This window comes from Stegodyphus dumicola, chromosome 9 (genome assembly GCF_044657685.1).
Source record: "Stegodyphus dumicola isolate Sdum_Otavi_A_Nest chromosome 9, ASM4465768v1".
Classification (NCBI taxonomy): domain Eukaryota; kingdom Metazoa; phylum Arthropoda; class Arachnida; order Araneae; family Eresidae; genus Stegodyphus; species Stegodyphus dumicola.
Window position 1 is genome coordinate 82,371,672 of NC_140776.1, and position 15,039 is coordinate 82,386,710.

At 36.2% G+C, this 15,039-nt stretch overlaps 1 protein-coding gene across 3 annotated transcripts in view; it reads left to right on the top strand.

Moving 5' to 3' along the window:
• The first annotated feature begins 1,161 nt into the window (after window positions 1-1,161).
• The window catches only part of LOC118201268 (uncharacterized), a 74,255-nt gene continuing 60,377 nt past the window's right edge, over window positions 1,162-15,039 (top strand). The window contains exon 1 of one of the 3 annotated variants that reach the window (XM_085823692.1): window positions 1,162-1,278. In XM_085823692.1, coding sequence (XP_085679818.1) covers window positions 1,190-1,278 — 89 coding nt within the window. In that variant the 5' untranslated portion in view covers window positions 1,162-1,189. The remainder of the gene's footprint in view (window positions 1,279-15,039) is intronic. The other 2 variants (XM_085823691.1, XM_085823690.1) reach the window with 2 other exon arrangements.

Here is a 15,039-nt window from a genome sequence, read left to right on the forward strand (position 1 = left end):
CTTAACCATTGTCAGTTTCGTGAACTTTTATCAGTGACTGAAGCTGAAAATCCTAACATGTCTTATGATACAGCTGTTCGATGGCTCAGCAATAGGAATGTTTTGTTAACATTCTTCGAACTGAGAGAAGTTATAGATATTTTACTAGATGGGAAAAATTGCTCACAACCTTTATTATTGAACAGCGAATGGCTATGGAAATTAGCCTTTTTCACAGACGTCGTGGGATATCTTAATCCAATTTAAAGTTGCAAAGAAAAACAGTACTCATATGTGAAATATATTCTATCGTAAAGGCATATAGTTGAAAATGTGCATTGTTTGAAAAGCAAATAACATTAAACAAATTTGACCATCTTCCATGTTGTAAAAAATTTCAAATATTAGCGAAATTCCCATTTACATAAAAATTCGCCCAGAATACGTTTTCTGAACATTTACTACAGTTACAACAGCGTTTTTGGATTTTGTGCAGGTGCAAAAGATATTTCTGTGTTTTTCCATCACACCTTCAGCTATAAGTGACTGGTTTGCAAAATGTTGATATGTTCAAAATGATGTTTAAAGCAAACCGTCTAACTCAGTTTTATGAATATCTTTCGGAAGATGAAATATGCTCAGTTAAAACCATATGCAAGGGATGGATATCCACGTTTGGGAGTACTTGCAAATGCGAAAAGGCATTTTCGAAAGTAAGATCTGTAAAATCGCAGTTCAGATTCATTGTTAACAAATGACCATTTCTAAACAATTTTAATGGTTAGAAGTACTTATTTTCGAACTCCAATATGATGAAATATTACATCATAAAAAAAAACAATTACATTCTTCACATAGAAATTTCAGTCTCTTTAATGATGACGTTTTTTAGCATGTAAATGTAAATCTTTTATTCGTTTTTTTTCTTTTGTAAGTGTTAGTAAAATGTGTATATTATGCAAAAGTATCACTTCATAAAAAAAATTAATTCCTCCCCCCCCCCTTCTGTATGAGAAAATTAGCCATTTATATCTTCAGGTTTGCTACTTAGTCCTCCGAACCTTAAGTTTTTACAATCTGACTCTGTCTAGGAACAGTTTGCCGACTCCTGATATAATATGTGTGTGTGATTCTAGGGCTATCTGCCTAAGAGGAGGGATGCCTTCGTGGAGGACTTTCTAAGGGAAACTGGCTCGTATACACGTTACACATGGGGAAAACCACGAAAACACCCATGCAACCAGATTCGAACCTCGGACCGAACTACCAGTGTTCAGCGACTTTACCGCTCGGCCGCTGGTAAGCCCTCTGATATAATGCATCGTATAAATGTGCTGATATTTTTAAATGAAATTTAACATAATCAGCACAAAAATTTTATCAACAAAGTACTTTATTCAAGTTCTACCGTAAGAAATGGGCTTGTGCAGTTCTGCCATAACAAAAAATTCTTTGCATGTGTCTATGAATATGCAACTCTAACTGTTGTCTTACTGTCCTAAAATACTCAAAACGCCTACTCAGCGACCAAATTTAGGCTTTATTGAAATCATTTGGCTAAAATGGAATGCAAAATTTGGAGCTTCCGTAAAACTGCAGTAAAATTAGTAATGGTAAGTTGGTTAGAGAAAACTTAAACTAGAAATTTTAGAAATATATTTGAATCAGTGGTACAAAGATTAAATAACATCTTAAAATACAAAAGATACAAAGATTAAATAACATCTTAAAAGCTAATAAAAATACAGCAAAATGTTAGAAAAATTATAATTTTTTTTTAAATTAAACTGTATGTATCTGATAACTTTTGTGACATGATTTTTGCGCTCAAAACAGAAGATATTAGTTTTCAAGCCTAATAATTCATTTTTGGAAAAATATTTAATACAAAAAAGAAGAATTCTTAAAAACATATTTCAAAGAAATGATGTTTAAAGTTTGAGTTTAATGCACTTCAGATTTTTTTTTAACATTCTCAGGAACTAAAACTGTGTATTCACGTTTTAGTTCACGTCCAGCCACTGTATGGGGGATGATTTTACAAGGTAACATAAGAATTATTAATAAGAAAAGCGTAACGATTAGTAAGAAATATCAGAAAGATTAGTAAGAAAAGCATAGAAAGTAGAAATTAATTAAGTTATAAGGTATTATTATAGTTTCCTTAATCTATAAAGAGCCCACCAATGGCCGAGATTCTGAAGCTATGGAATACTCGCAGTTCATTCTGGGTTCTACCTCTGGCGATAATATAAATGGTTTCATTGTTTTCTTAGTATATAATATGGATTTTAAAGTCTCTTTTCCCTTAGAAAAGGTCTCCAGGAAGACATCACTTCAGTTTAGAATGATAACTTACGCGTATTTTGCTATAATTAATAAAATGTCAGATTCAAAAAATACTCTAAGAATCTGAGGATGCTGAAATAATTGTAGTGTTTAATTAGAACATATATTTGATCATCAGCAATGCAAGCTAAGCTGAGAAAATGACCGTTTGGGAATAATGTTTAGTACTTACGAAAATACTGTAAAATTTTCCGGAATGAATTAATTCTCCGGAATGAAAGAAAACCGCTATTCTTCTCATTACTTCAGGAGAAAAACCTTTCACGCTCCTGCTTGGATAGATAATTCATTTGGCATCTCTTAAGAAATCTATATCTTTTTTAAATAATGGTTTTAAGTTAAGTTACGAACAAAATGATTGTGAAGAGAAAGAAAGATAAAATATGATGTGCATTTAATCAGAGTTTAAAGATGGATAGAGACAAAAAACTCATGTCTGGCTGAAGGAAAAAATTCTTTCAATCGCTATGGCTTGACGTGGAATTTCAGCCCCACGTCTACACTACAGATAGCTGATATGCTTCCGCGTAAGTCTGATAATGTTTCTTCTCATGAGATAAAAATGTTGAAAATTTATAGCAACTTTAAATACTAATTGAAGTTTGATACAGACATCATAAAGCGGTAGTGACGTAACACTGCAGTTATACTTTTACATTTCTTCATAATGTAAAATAGTGAAACAATCTTTGAGAATCCAACTCGATTTTAAATAAATTAAAAATGTTATTCATTAAAAATGCATCATAAAAAAGTGGCGAATAAACAGCAACTATATTACTTAATTTAAAACGGTTCATTATCAATTTTTATATCCTGAGATATTCCTTGCATATAAGAGCAGTCTGGAGATACAAAAGTTAATTCATTTGTTCGTGTATTGAACAGCGAAGAATGGTTGTATTTTTTTATATCTCCAGATAGGAGGAACAAAAACAAATATCAATGCTACAAAAATCCAAATGTTAAGCAGCAATAAATTTAAGGAATTAGAAATATGTCATGTCTCTTAAAACATGAACACAGCAGGCACATTTGGACAAAAATACTTTTAATTAAAAATAAATCACTATTTTTTAAAAAAATTCTTAAAATGTCCATTAAAATACAGATTATACTGTAAACTGTGTTCTACAGTTGAATTGGTCATTATTTTATTTAAATAATTTAAATTGCAAATTAAATTTTCCATGAGATATATGGAAACTCGAAAACGCAAAAATTAAAAAACAAATTGATGTATACATCCCATGACTTCCTTGTACGGAATAGTAAATTATACGCATTTGTTCCTGCATTTCATTTAAACTTATTTACCCGAATTTCACTGGAAATATAGTTCTTATTCAATTAATTTAATTCTGACTTCGCGACAAGGCAAAAATACATAAAAACTCAAAATATCTGTATTAAAAATTGAAAGAACCAGGTTCATAGAAAAACATCCAGCGGGCAAGAAGGCATATTTTTCGGTGCACAAAACTGAAAGTTTACTTTTGGCTCCTTGACTTTTGGTCTCACTCGGCAAAAAGACTTAGAAACTGACGTAATTTGTTGTGGACGCTATGCTGAGTCAATATATGAGATAATTTAATAACTTAAATGATAAATCCAGAATGGATTACCCTTAATTTAATTCGCAATAATAAAAAAGAAGACGTTAATTTGTTGTTGCGAAGATTAATTTCTCTAGATTGGCAACAAATCCTCCATTCTGCTAAGTTTCAAATGTAAACAAATGTGTCTGCTATGTTAAAAAATTAGGCCGAGCCGAACTTACTTTTAAATTGTTGATAATTCTACAACTATAACAAGCAGGTTAACTAAAGACATTGTAATGTTCCTCCCCTTTATCTATTAACTTAGTGTTGAGGAACCTAGTGAACTACAAAGCGAATAATTGTTTAAGCCCAAGAATGGAAACGTAAACTCAAGAAGGTTTAACTCTTTATTGCTCAAAATAAAGATTCACAGATGACACCTTTCTCAGGATGTACAACAAAGTACGCTTAACTCAAAAATATAAGAACTTAACTAATGACTAACAAAAAGAGATTTAGCCGAAGCTAAAACAATTTCTAAACTAGTCGGCTTGTAATATTAAATTAGCTAGCGAAGCTATCTAAAGGTACGTAATACGGCCGAGCGTAGCAACAGTTAGAGAGACGTAGTCAAAAGGCAAACGCGCGCTGTTGAGCAATCCTAATTATCTCTCTCGTTGTGGTGCATTTAATTATGGCAAAGCACACTAGGGCTATCTGCCTAAGGGAAGGGATGCCTTCGTGGAGGACTTTCTAAGGGAAACTGGCTCGTATACACGTTACACATGGGGAAAACCACGAAAACACCCATGCAGCCAGCCCGTTCGCGTTATTCGAACCTCGGACCGAAGTACCAGTGTTCAGCGACTTTACCGGCCGCTGGTTGGCCAATTATCTCTCTCGAAGTTCCAGTTCCAGATGCCGCTGTCGCTGCGTCTAGCTTGCCAAACATGCAAATTGTATACCGGCTGCCGTAACATGGGTGTTTCAAGGAGCGATGCAAGTACAGAAATGCTTGAGTGGGTCCAGAGAACAGAATGAAAGTTTGTGACTCCTTTGTCACTTGAGGGATGTGAAAAAACACATTTTACAGAATTATACAATACGTAAAACATGAAATACATATTTTTGTCAGAAAGTAGACTTCTATTTACAGAATATTTATATGTCATGCTAAAATAGCAGAAGCAGAAGTCCTACAAAAAGTAGAAAAAAGATTTAGAATGATTGAGTTTTCACAGTATGGAGTTGCAATAACAATTTTAAATCCTATGCAGGGAAACTTTGGTCTTCAGTTAATATAAAAGCTGTGAAAAGGTGCAAGTCCGATCTTGCAGAATTTCATAGCTGAAGAGATTGAAATGATTGATAATGTTGCAATCTTGTGCGTCCTGATAGAATTGCGTATTAATCTTGCGTAAGAACTTCGCTAGGGGTTATCATGAAGACACTTATTCCTCACAAAAAAGTGGGCATCTGTTACGATACGCTGGTATCTGTCCTGCACCACCTGTAATTTATTAAGTTCCTGCTCAGTAACTGTTGTCCAGACCGGGAAGCATAGGCTATTATTGGCCTAATAACAGAAAGAGGAATAGTAAATTATACGCATTTGTTCCTGTTTGAGTCTGTTCTTATCCAAATCTAGTAAAACGTATTTTCCAATGATGGGATAAAGCCATTTAATAATATTTAGATTCCCATCTCGCACGTTATTAGCGTGGTCAATCCATGTGACGCGATAGTTAAACAATGTTCCAAGGTATTTTGCTTGAGAGAAGACAGGAATAGATTCATTGAAAAACGTAAGTTATTTTTTATTTGAGCGGAACGTTCCTTTTTTATTTCCGAATAATCAGAAGTTGTGATTTGGACGCGTTAATTTGAATTTTCCACTCTGCATACCATTTCTCAATGTGGTGAATGAAGTTTTGAAGTTTGCCGACTGCATGATACACATTTGCGGATTTCGCCGCTAATGCGGTGTCATCCGTATAGCAGGCTCAAATGTAATCATTTTGCTGAATTTTTGGGAAATCTGCGGCATAAAATAAATACAAAATCGGTCCTAGGCTCGAGCCTTGTGGAATACCGCCTAAAGTAAATCTTTAGGAGGAGTTTGCACCGTTAGCACAAACACTGAAAGTTCTGGTAATGATGAACGAGTGAATCGTAAGAAGCAGTTCTCTGTCAAAATGACAGGAGATGAGTTTAGAAATAAGTCTGTCATGCCAGACGCGGTCGAAAGCTTTCGCCACATCTAGCATGAGGAGAGAAGCACACTGTTTATTATGAAGTGCAGAACCAGCACACTCCGTAATTCTCACTAGTTGGTGGTTTTCTCCACGTGTAACGTGTATACTAGCCAGTTTCCCTTAGAAAGTCCTCCACGAAGGCATCCCTTCCCTTAGGTAGATAGCCCTAGTGTGCTTTGCCATAATTAAATACATCACTTAAATTCTCACGAGCTGTTTAGTAGTCGAAAGTTTGGCTAGAAAAATCCAAACTCATCCGGTACTAAGTAAGATAAGATAAGACGTAAGATAAGGTTGCATACGAGAAAGTAATACGCTTTCATAATTTTTTCCAAGAACTGTTAATAAACTGATAGGACAATAACCGTCAGTTTTCGTGTGATCATTACTAGGCTTTGGGATTAGAATCCCTTTAGCTCTTTTCATGTTTTGGAGAGTAGGAATGAAACATACATGCATTTAAAACGCTTGTCAATTTACAAACAACATTAGGAGGCAGTTTCCTGATTGCAGTGTTTGTTATTCCATCGTTTCCAGGCCCTTCACGCGGCTTCAGGTTTTTTAATTATTTGTGCAATTTCAGCAGAAGTGACGAATTTGGGAATATTTTAAAAAAAGTTGAATTAAGCCAGTCACGTACACTTACAGTTAGTCACAAAAGTCTTCGTACAGACTAAATTTTAAATTTAAAAAACACTTAAAGCATAGAAAAATGTATTTTAATCATTGCATTTTTTTTCTTCTATTAGCTAAAATAGTAAGCTGAAATAAAAAGTAAATAATATCAGTGTAATACTTTTTACATTTTTTCAAAAATATATTTTGTCAAAAAAACTCAGAAATTCCTTCCAATAAGTCTGCATACACTTTAAAAAAAAGCAAAATATAAGTTTTTTACATTACTTCAATACTTTGTAGGATATCCTTTATTCTTCAAAACAGCTTGCAGACGTTTGGGCATTGACTGAACTAGTTTTTCAGTGTCATCCGACGTAAATTTCGCCCATTCTTCCTGCAATTTACTAATTAGCTTATTTCGCGACGTAATATTGTGTTTTCGAATTAGTTTCTCCAATTTTGCCTACAAATGTTCGATTGGATTGAGGTTTGGTGACTGTGGAGGAGTACGTAATTGTCTTGGAGTGTGATAGAGGAGATATTCCTTCACAATTTTAGCTGTATGTTTCGGGTCGTTGTCTTGTTGGAAAATAAAGGTATTAGAAAGGTTTAAATTTCGAGCACTGTCTCGTAGATTTTTCTTCAGAATATCCAGATAAACATACGTATCCATGACTTTATCAATAATGTGAAAATTTCCAACTGCTTTCGACGACATACACCCCCATACCATCACACCGCCAACTCCATGTTTGACAGTTGGATTTAAATATCTCAGATTCAGTTCTGTTCCTGGTTTTCTCCATACAATAGGGTGGCCACTAACTTTAAATATTGTAAATTTACTTTCATCTGACCAAATTACATTGTTCCAGAAGTCCTGCGAAGAGTTTAAATATGTTTTGGCAAAAGCAATTCTTTTTCTATTTGTCTCGGAAATGTATGGCATAGACCTAGGTTTGCGTCCATGATAATCGGACTTTCGCAGCACTTTTCGTACAGTTTCAGGAAAAATTTCCTTGTTGCTAGTTAAAAAAATGTCTTTTGCAATGCTTGCAGCGGAAAGTTTAGGATTTTATTTAATTCGTAAAAGAATTTTTCTTTCTTCTCTCTGCGTTAGCTTCTTCGGTCTCCCACATCTTGGTTTTACAGCAAGACTACCAGTGTCAAGATAGTTTTGAATAACTCTTTGCACACTAGGAAAATGGTTTTCCAATGATTTTTACCAATATAACGAAGAGTTTTACCTTCATCTCTCAATTTGATAATTAGTTGTCTCGTAACTAAAGGAATTTCTTTATTGGTTGTCATTTTCGTCAAAGAAAATAGAAATGGCAACTTCCAATCAACGTGAAATTTGCTTCGGAGGTCAATGACCTTGAAAGTGTAACCTTCTTTGTATTCTCAAATTTGAAGTTTAAAAGTTAGATAAGAAATCCACCGCCTCCTTCGCGTTGTACGCAAACTTTATTGGCTTTGATTTCTGGCCACTTATCTTTTAAAAATTAGTGTGCATAAATTATTAAATATGAAAATATTACAGTTAAATAATTTCAAAGTCCCTTATTGAAACTAAATATTTAAAAAATAAAACTTTTCGTACCTTAAAGGGTAGTTTCTTAAGGAAACTACACTTTTCGTACCTTAAAATTTGGATTTGATATTACTTTTCTTGATGTACGCAGACTTTATTGACTAACTGTAGTAATGTGAGAAGTTTAAAGTACCTGTCAACTGGCATTCTTTCATTTGGCGTAAATTGTGTTTCTAAGTGTATAGCAAATATATCTGTTTTATGCTTATTTCAAATAGCCACTTTTCCATTGTAACAGAGTGGGCAATTTGAGACGTAATTTGGTTAAAGTTTTTAATTAGAGTCCAAACAGAACCTTCTTGAATTATGAATTGTGAAATGTTTTCGCTCTACTTCTCTTCCTTATACAGTTTCACGGCTTTTTTGATATCCTTGTTGAGGCGAATTATCGCTCTTTCGGCGACCGGATTCCACGTGAGGTGATAAACGTTTCTTAGACAGTTTCGCTGTCTCATCAGTTGTCGAATATTTCTGGGAAGTCGAAAAAGGCACCTCATTTTTGTCGATAGTATCACTTGCTTCTTCTACAGTATTTTCTATTTTATCAATGATAGGAGAAACAGCAGAGTGGATGTTATTAACGCTATTTAAATTACGTAAATCACTAGCAGAGTTTTTATGATGTTTTCCTAATGTAACCAATCTGTGAATTTCTTGTGAAAATGAGATTTTTTTTTAACACACAGAGCTGTGATGACTGGAAGATGATCAGACGAAAGTTCGTTAATAACTTCTAGTGTGATAGGTATTGTAGCTGTGGATAAAGCAATGTCTAAAATACCGGAGCAATCTATCCTATCGGGACTATAGGTGTACTCGTCAGGTGTATAAATTGCAACAGGATGATTTAAATTTCAATCTTGAAGAATTTTGCTGTTAGAATTGCTACGACGACACTTCCAAACAATGCTTTTTGCATTTAAATCACTGCGAGTATTCTAGTTTTATCCGGAGATGAAAGTAGATCCAGCAGACTTTCAGTTAGATTATATTGTGGTGGATTATAAAAGGCACTAAAATATCTTTATACATCGGGATGGTAATACATACAGTCACAAATTCACAGCCAAAGTCATTGCATGCTTTCACGAGGCACGAAGGTAAATTCCTTTTAACACAAATAATAACATCTCCGCCGCGATGGGAAGGCCTATCACAGCGATAAATATGAAAATTTGGGATGTTAAGTCGATGACATTGCTGTGCGTGCGATTCAGTTATGATCGCTATGTCTAAATCATAGTCGTAGATATATTCCTGCAGTTTCTGCTTCTGATTTTGGAACCTGTTTGAGTTCCATATCATAAAAAGTATTAAATTTCCAGTTTTTGTAGATTTATCCATTGCTGGCTTTTGTAGTGCCCTGAGGTGCATTTTTCATATCCTGAATGAGCTGTTTGAAGATGCGAGGGAGACTAGACTCCTTGATGATAGTAACGAAGCTTTAAGTTCATTAAGGATGTTTTTTGCCTTCGAAATTGCTTCTGGTGCGAGACAGCTTGCCAGGTCTTGTGAATATGATTTTTTGTGATGACTCTGTCAGCATAAGATTTAGCTTGTAAGGGAGGCTTTGGCTTGGGAAACTTCTCGCATCAGCGATAGTTTACCGCGTGTCCCACCTGCTGGGCAGTTGGGGCACTTAGGAGGGGTATTTCTGTCCTTGTCGCAGTCATACGACTCATGTGAGTCTCCTCATCGAACATACCTAGGATCGTGATTGCAATGCGATTGTGCATGGTGAAACCCCTGGCAGCGGAAACACTGCAGGGGCCCAGCACGTCCATTGTAACGCTCCATAGTAGTTCTCACACCGTTTAAGAATTTTTCCTGAAATATGTTACGACATTTTTCTTTCGTTTCTAGCGTCACTAAAAAGAAGGGAAGATTTATCACTTCACCATTGCGTCTGCGTTTTATTTGATTAACTCTTGCAACACTATCCTTTAGCAATAGTTCATCCGTAATTTCATCAATTCGTGTATAAGCAGGTAAACTCCTGATTACCGCTTTAATGCACTTGTTTTCAGGTAGTTCAAAGTAATGGTACCGAACTCCTGCATCTGTGAGCACTTTTATTATTTGTCTGTAATGTAGGCGTTTTGGATTGAATTTTAAAGTCACCTCGAATTAACTGTAAGTAATAATCACGTTAAGCTTGCAGATTATAACTAATTAATAGAGCTATAACGTGATGGAAGGTGAATCTTTAATCTGTTATCATAACAGGTGGTGGTTTTCGTCCTAAGGTGCTTTGATTAGTTGAAGGTGTCGTTTGGTGTAGGTTGAACATTTGGAGTGGTATTCGTAGCGTTAGGTTATCAGCAGCCGGATCAGCAATCGGTGAATCAGAATGCTCAGGAGGGGAGGGTGAGAGGTAGTGTTACGGAGAATAGGTTTTTCGAGTGCGTTTTGTACTGTCCTCTTTCGGACCGTTATCGAATCAGAACTCTCGTTCAAAGCTTTGTATTTTCTGATGTCCTCATCGGAACATGCAGCACCTTCAGCGCGTCTGACACTCGGCTTAACAGTTGGAAGTTGTTTAAATTCGTAATTGTAGCTATCATTGCAGAACTAACTTGCTGTTGCAGCAACTACTGGTTGATGAATCGTTTTAGTCGTTTTAAAAAAGGTCGCGAGCATCGTTGTCAGGGAGGTTGTTGTAAATCTCAGCTTCTAACTTGAAGTTTGTGATTTCCGTAGTAATATAATTGAACATAGAACACGAAACAGTAGCCACAAGTAGGAAAATAAGCACAGGAGGGCCATACGCCTCGTAGGATACATTGAGACGAAGCTCAGGTAACAAACAGCAAAGTTAGGTAACTAAATCAGCTCGCTGAAATCAATGTTGGTTGAGAGAAACCTTCTTTTCAGATACAGAACTAACTTCTTATGTAAAATTTCTCCTATGTAGTATTGTAACTATTCAGTACCTCTCTTCTCTCTCTCGAAGTCTGAACTTCGACTTAAATATTACTTTGCTACTACTTGCATTGAATGTGATTCTAAAACCTCATTTTGGTAAAGAATTGTAAGCTGAAGCTAGAAGAGATAGAAAAAAGTATAAACTTAAAATAACTGTTAGAAAATTAGGATGTATATTACAACTTTCCCCACCAGAATTGCTCGAAGAAAAAGGTCTCACAACGACCTTGTTAAGAGTTTAAATTCTAGAAAACCTTCCTAACAACTCAAAGTTTAACTTCTAAAACTTTCGAATTCTTAATACAGTCTCATTATTGAAATCTAGCGGCCGAGCGGTAAAGTCGCTGAACACTGGTAGTTCGGTCCGAGGTTCGAATCCCGCGAACGGGCTGGCTGCATGGGTGTTTTCGTGGTTTTCCCCATGTGTAACGTGTATACGAGCCAGTTTCCCTTAGAAAGTCCTCCACGAAGGCATCCCTCCCATTAGGCAGATAGCCCTAGTGTGCTTTGCCATAATTAAATACACCAACACCAACACCATTATTGAAATCTTCCTTTTAGGGCCAACTTTGCTAATGATCTAAACCTAAATTACGACTAAATAAAATAAAATCTTTTTTCTACCTCTGCTTTTGTTACATATATCTTCCGGGTCTTGAGACATCAGTATGATACAAGCTTTGGTCCTTCCAAAATGTCTAGAAGGAAAAAAGGATTAGTACATTGTTTCTAAGAAATATTCTAATTTCCCTTCCAATTACATTTTATTGCCTTTACTTGGCCCTCAAACAGATTTCATTCACACACATTTTAACTCATTTCCCCCCATGCTCTCCACACATTTGTTCTCTTATGAAATGAACGTGTCAGTTTTGTGTTACCACGATCAGTACTATACCAACTAACCACAATCTAGGAGCTATTATAATTTGACACACGAAGACCTCAAGGACTTTCTATTAACAAAACTGCACCTAATATGCTAAAGAGAGCGTGATTTAAACTTTAGGGGTTGGCTGGAGAGAATAACTTTTACATTCATTCTATATTATCTCTCCAATCGTTCATTTAAACAGAGTTTAACTTTAAAATATTTCTACAATCAACATTTAAAATTTTACTTTCAAGGCTAACATTTTCCCACATTTAACATATCAAATTTTTAATTCATTTTACATCACAAATTATGCAGTTGCTATACATAGTTCACAATCTTTTTCTAAAATTTAAGTTCAAGTTTACAACGATTTTCATCTTAAATTCAAGTCTTTCCGACTAAAGGATATTTACAAGATACTTTCTCACAAACTTCCGAATTCAAAATTCTTTCTTTTAACAGCATTTAACACTTGTTCTCACTTGAGAAAAGTAGCATGATATAAACTGAACTTGAATTTTAAATGAGCAAAGAAAATTTTCACTTATCTTTTTGCTTTTTATAATCCTCCATTCTTTTCTGGCAGAATTCTTCCCAGGTGAGACATCTTAAGTTCTGCACTTTAATTTTCCTCCTTGGCCCAAGGCGTTTGTCTTCCGGAGTACCTTTGCAACTTAATGCAATTACCTCCACAACTTCGATAAGGAAACTGAGTTGAATAAGAAAAAGCATTGGCTGAAGGAAAAATGAACAAACCGTTAAGGGTTTACTATGAAAGAAATGAATAAGGAGTCCACGTAAGGGACGAGTAATTCTTTCTGGTTTCAACTTGTGATCCAAGATTGAAAGAGAGAGAGGTGTTGATTGAGGCGAATTCCGGAACGCATTGCGTTAATGGAATCGGAAAGGTTGGAAGAGAACAGCCGGGAAACATATTGTTCCAAGGCTTGGGAAAGGTAATATTAGGTAATACGGACAGCCGCAGTGATTGCTAATGCCTTGGGGATGAGCGGGGGGGGGGAAGAGTCTTGCGACTAAAACTGGAATCCAGGGAAGAAGGAGCGAAGAGGAGGGGGGGGATAGTCTATTCAAGAAGGCGAAAAGTTCTCCGACCGCCCGTGGCGAGTAGAGAATAGGAGCAACTTTTCGAGCGGAAAAGAACCGTGAGGAAAGTTAACTGCGAAAAAGACGGAGAAATTTTTGGAAGAGGATTTAAAGGGACGAGTATTGAGCTAAAGGAGGAAAGCAAGGGGAATTAAAGGAAGGAAAATGGATTAAAAGAGAAACTAGATTAAATTTAATTGTGGATTAAAGTCGTGAAGTGATGAAATGCAAGCTTGTGATACCTGTGTAAAAACTTGGTAACTTAAAATTAAGTAAAAGGTGCTCTGCAGGAATGATTAGATTATAGATTATTTATTGCAGGATTAATTAAGTCTGAGATTTAACGAATTTTTACTAGAAGTTAAATTAGTTTAATAAGTTAATTTTCATTATTGCCTATTTTTAAAGTTAACTTTGATGCTATAAGTCTGGTCCGTGATATATGAAAAGGTGAGGTCCTGATAAATGGCGGGGGGTCATGTTTAGTGGTACAGATGTAGGTCGCAAAGAACGAGGCCAGATTAGGTCTGGCGGGCAATGATGTTAAAATGAGAGTTAGTTAGGGGTCGCCGGGTTAGGCTCGTGAAGTGCTGGTTGAAATTTAAAATTAGAAAGAATTCCTAGTCAAGCAAGCACCTCCGCTTTGGCTTCCTAGGAAAGATATTAAATGTTCTATCAAGAACGCTCCTAGGTCGCTTAGCAGAGCTGGGCTCTGCTGGATTATAGGCAGGAAGTGAATGCAAGACTGAGTTTTCAATCTGAGAAAGTCTATTGAAGAACTTGGCCGAATTTTGCCGAAAAAAGGCATCTAGGGGTAAAATTTTGAGATCGTTATGGAGCACTTCATTCCGGACGAAATAATGAGCATTGGTGAGTATGCGAAGCGTGACGCTCTGGAATACTTGGAGTTTCTTTAGATGGCTGTTGGCTGCGGTCGACCAGATGATAGCTACATAGGTGAGGATGGGAAGGATGGTACTGCGATAAAGGAGGATCTTGTTGTTGAGAGAGAGGTTGCTGGTGCGGTTGATGAGTGACATTAGTTGGGTTCTGACGGTTCTTGCTTTGGCTATTGTATAGTTGATATGGGTACTCCAGAGCAGCTTCGCATCTAGATAAACTCCCAGATATTTATAGGAATCCACCCAGGTTATCTCCTCTTCAAATAACCTGAGTGGTGGGAGTTGGCTATGGACGTTCCTTTTTCTGGAAAAGAAAACGGTGGCGGCACTTTTTGCGACGTTAATTTTGATTTTCCAGGTAATGAGCCAGGACTCCAAGTCTGTTAAATAAAGTTGAAGGTGATTGAGAGTGGCGTTAAGTGTTGGGTGCTGAGAAATGATGGCTGTGTCGTCTGCGTAAAGGGCTAGATCGACACTTGGTGATTGTGGTATGTCATTTACATACAAGTTGAAGAGCGTAGCGCTAAGAATTCCTCCCTGGGGCACCCCCGCCAGGATAGGCCGAGGAGAAGAAACAGAGTATTTAACTTTAACAGAAAAGGTACGATTATTGAGGTAAGAGTGCATTATGTGCACGAAATTAGCCGAAATTTCAAGTCGCATGAGCTTGAATAAAATTCCGATATGCCAACACCTGTCGAAAGCCTTTCCCTCCTTGGACGGCTGGTATTTTCTGCCAGAATACCTTTCCTTTTCTTCCCTTTGGCGATGAATCTGGCTGACTTCCTCGGAGGTTGAGGGTTCTCGTACTCGACCCTTCTCTTGGTTTCCTGGGAGGCACTTCTTTCCTGCGGGTCTTTAAACCTCCTTTTTGACTTCCTTGATTGCTGGAACG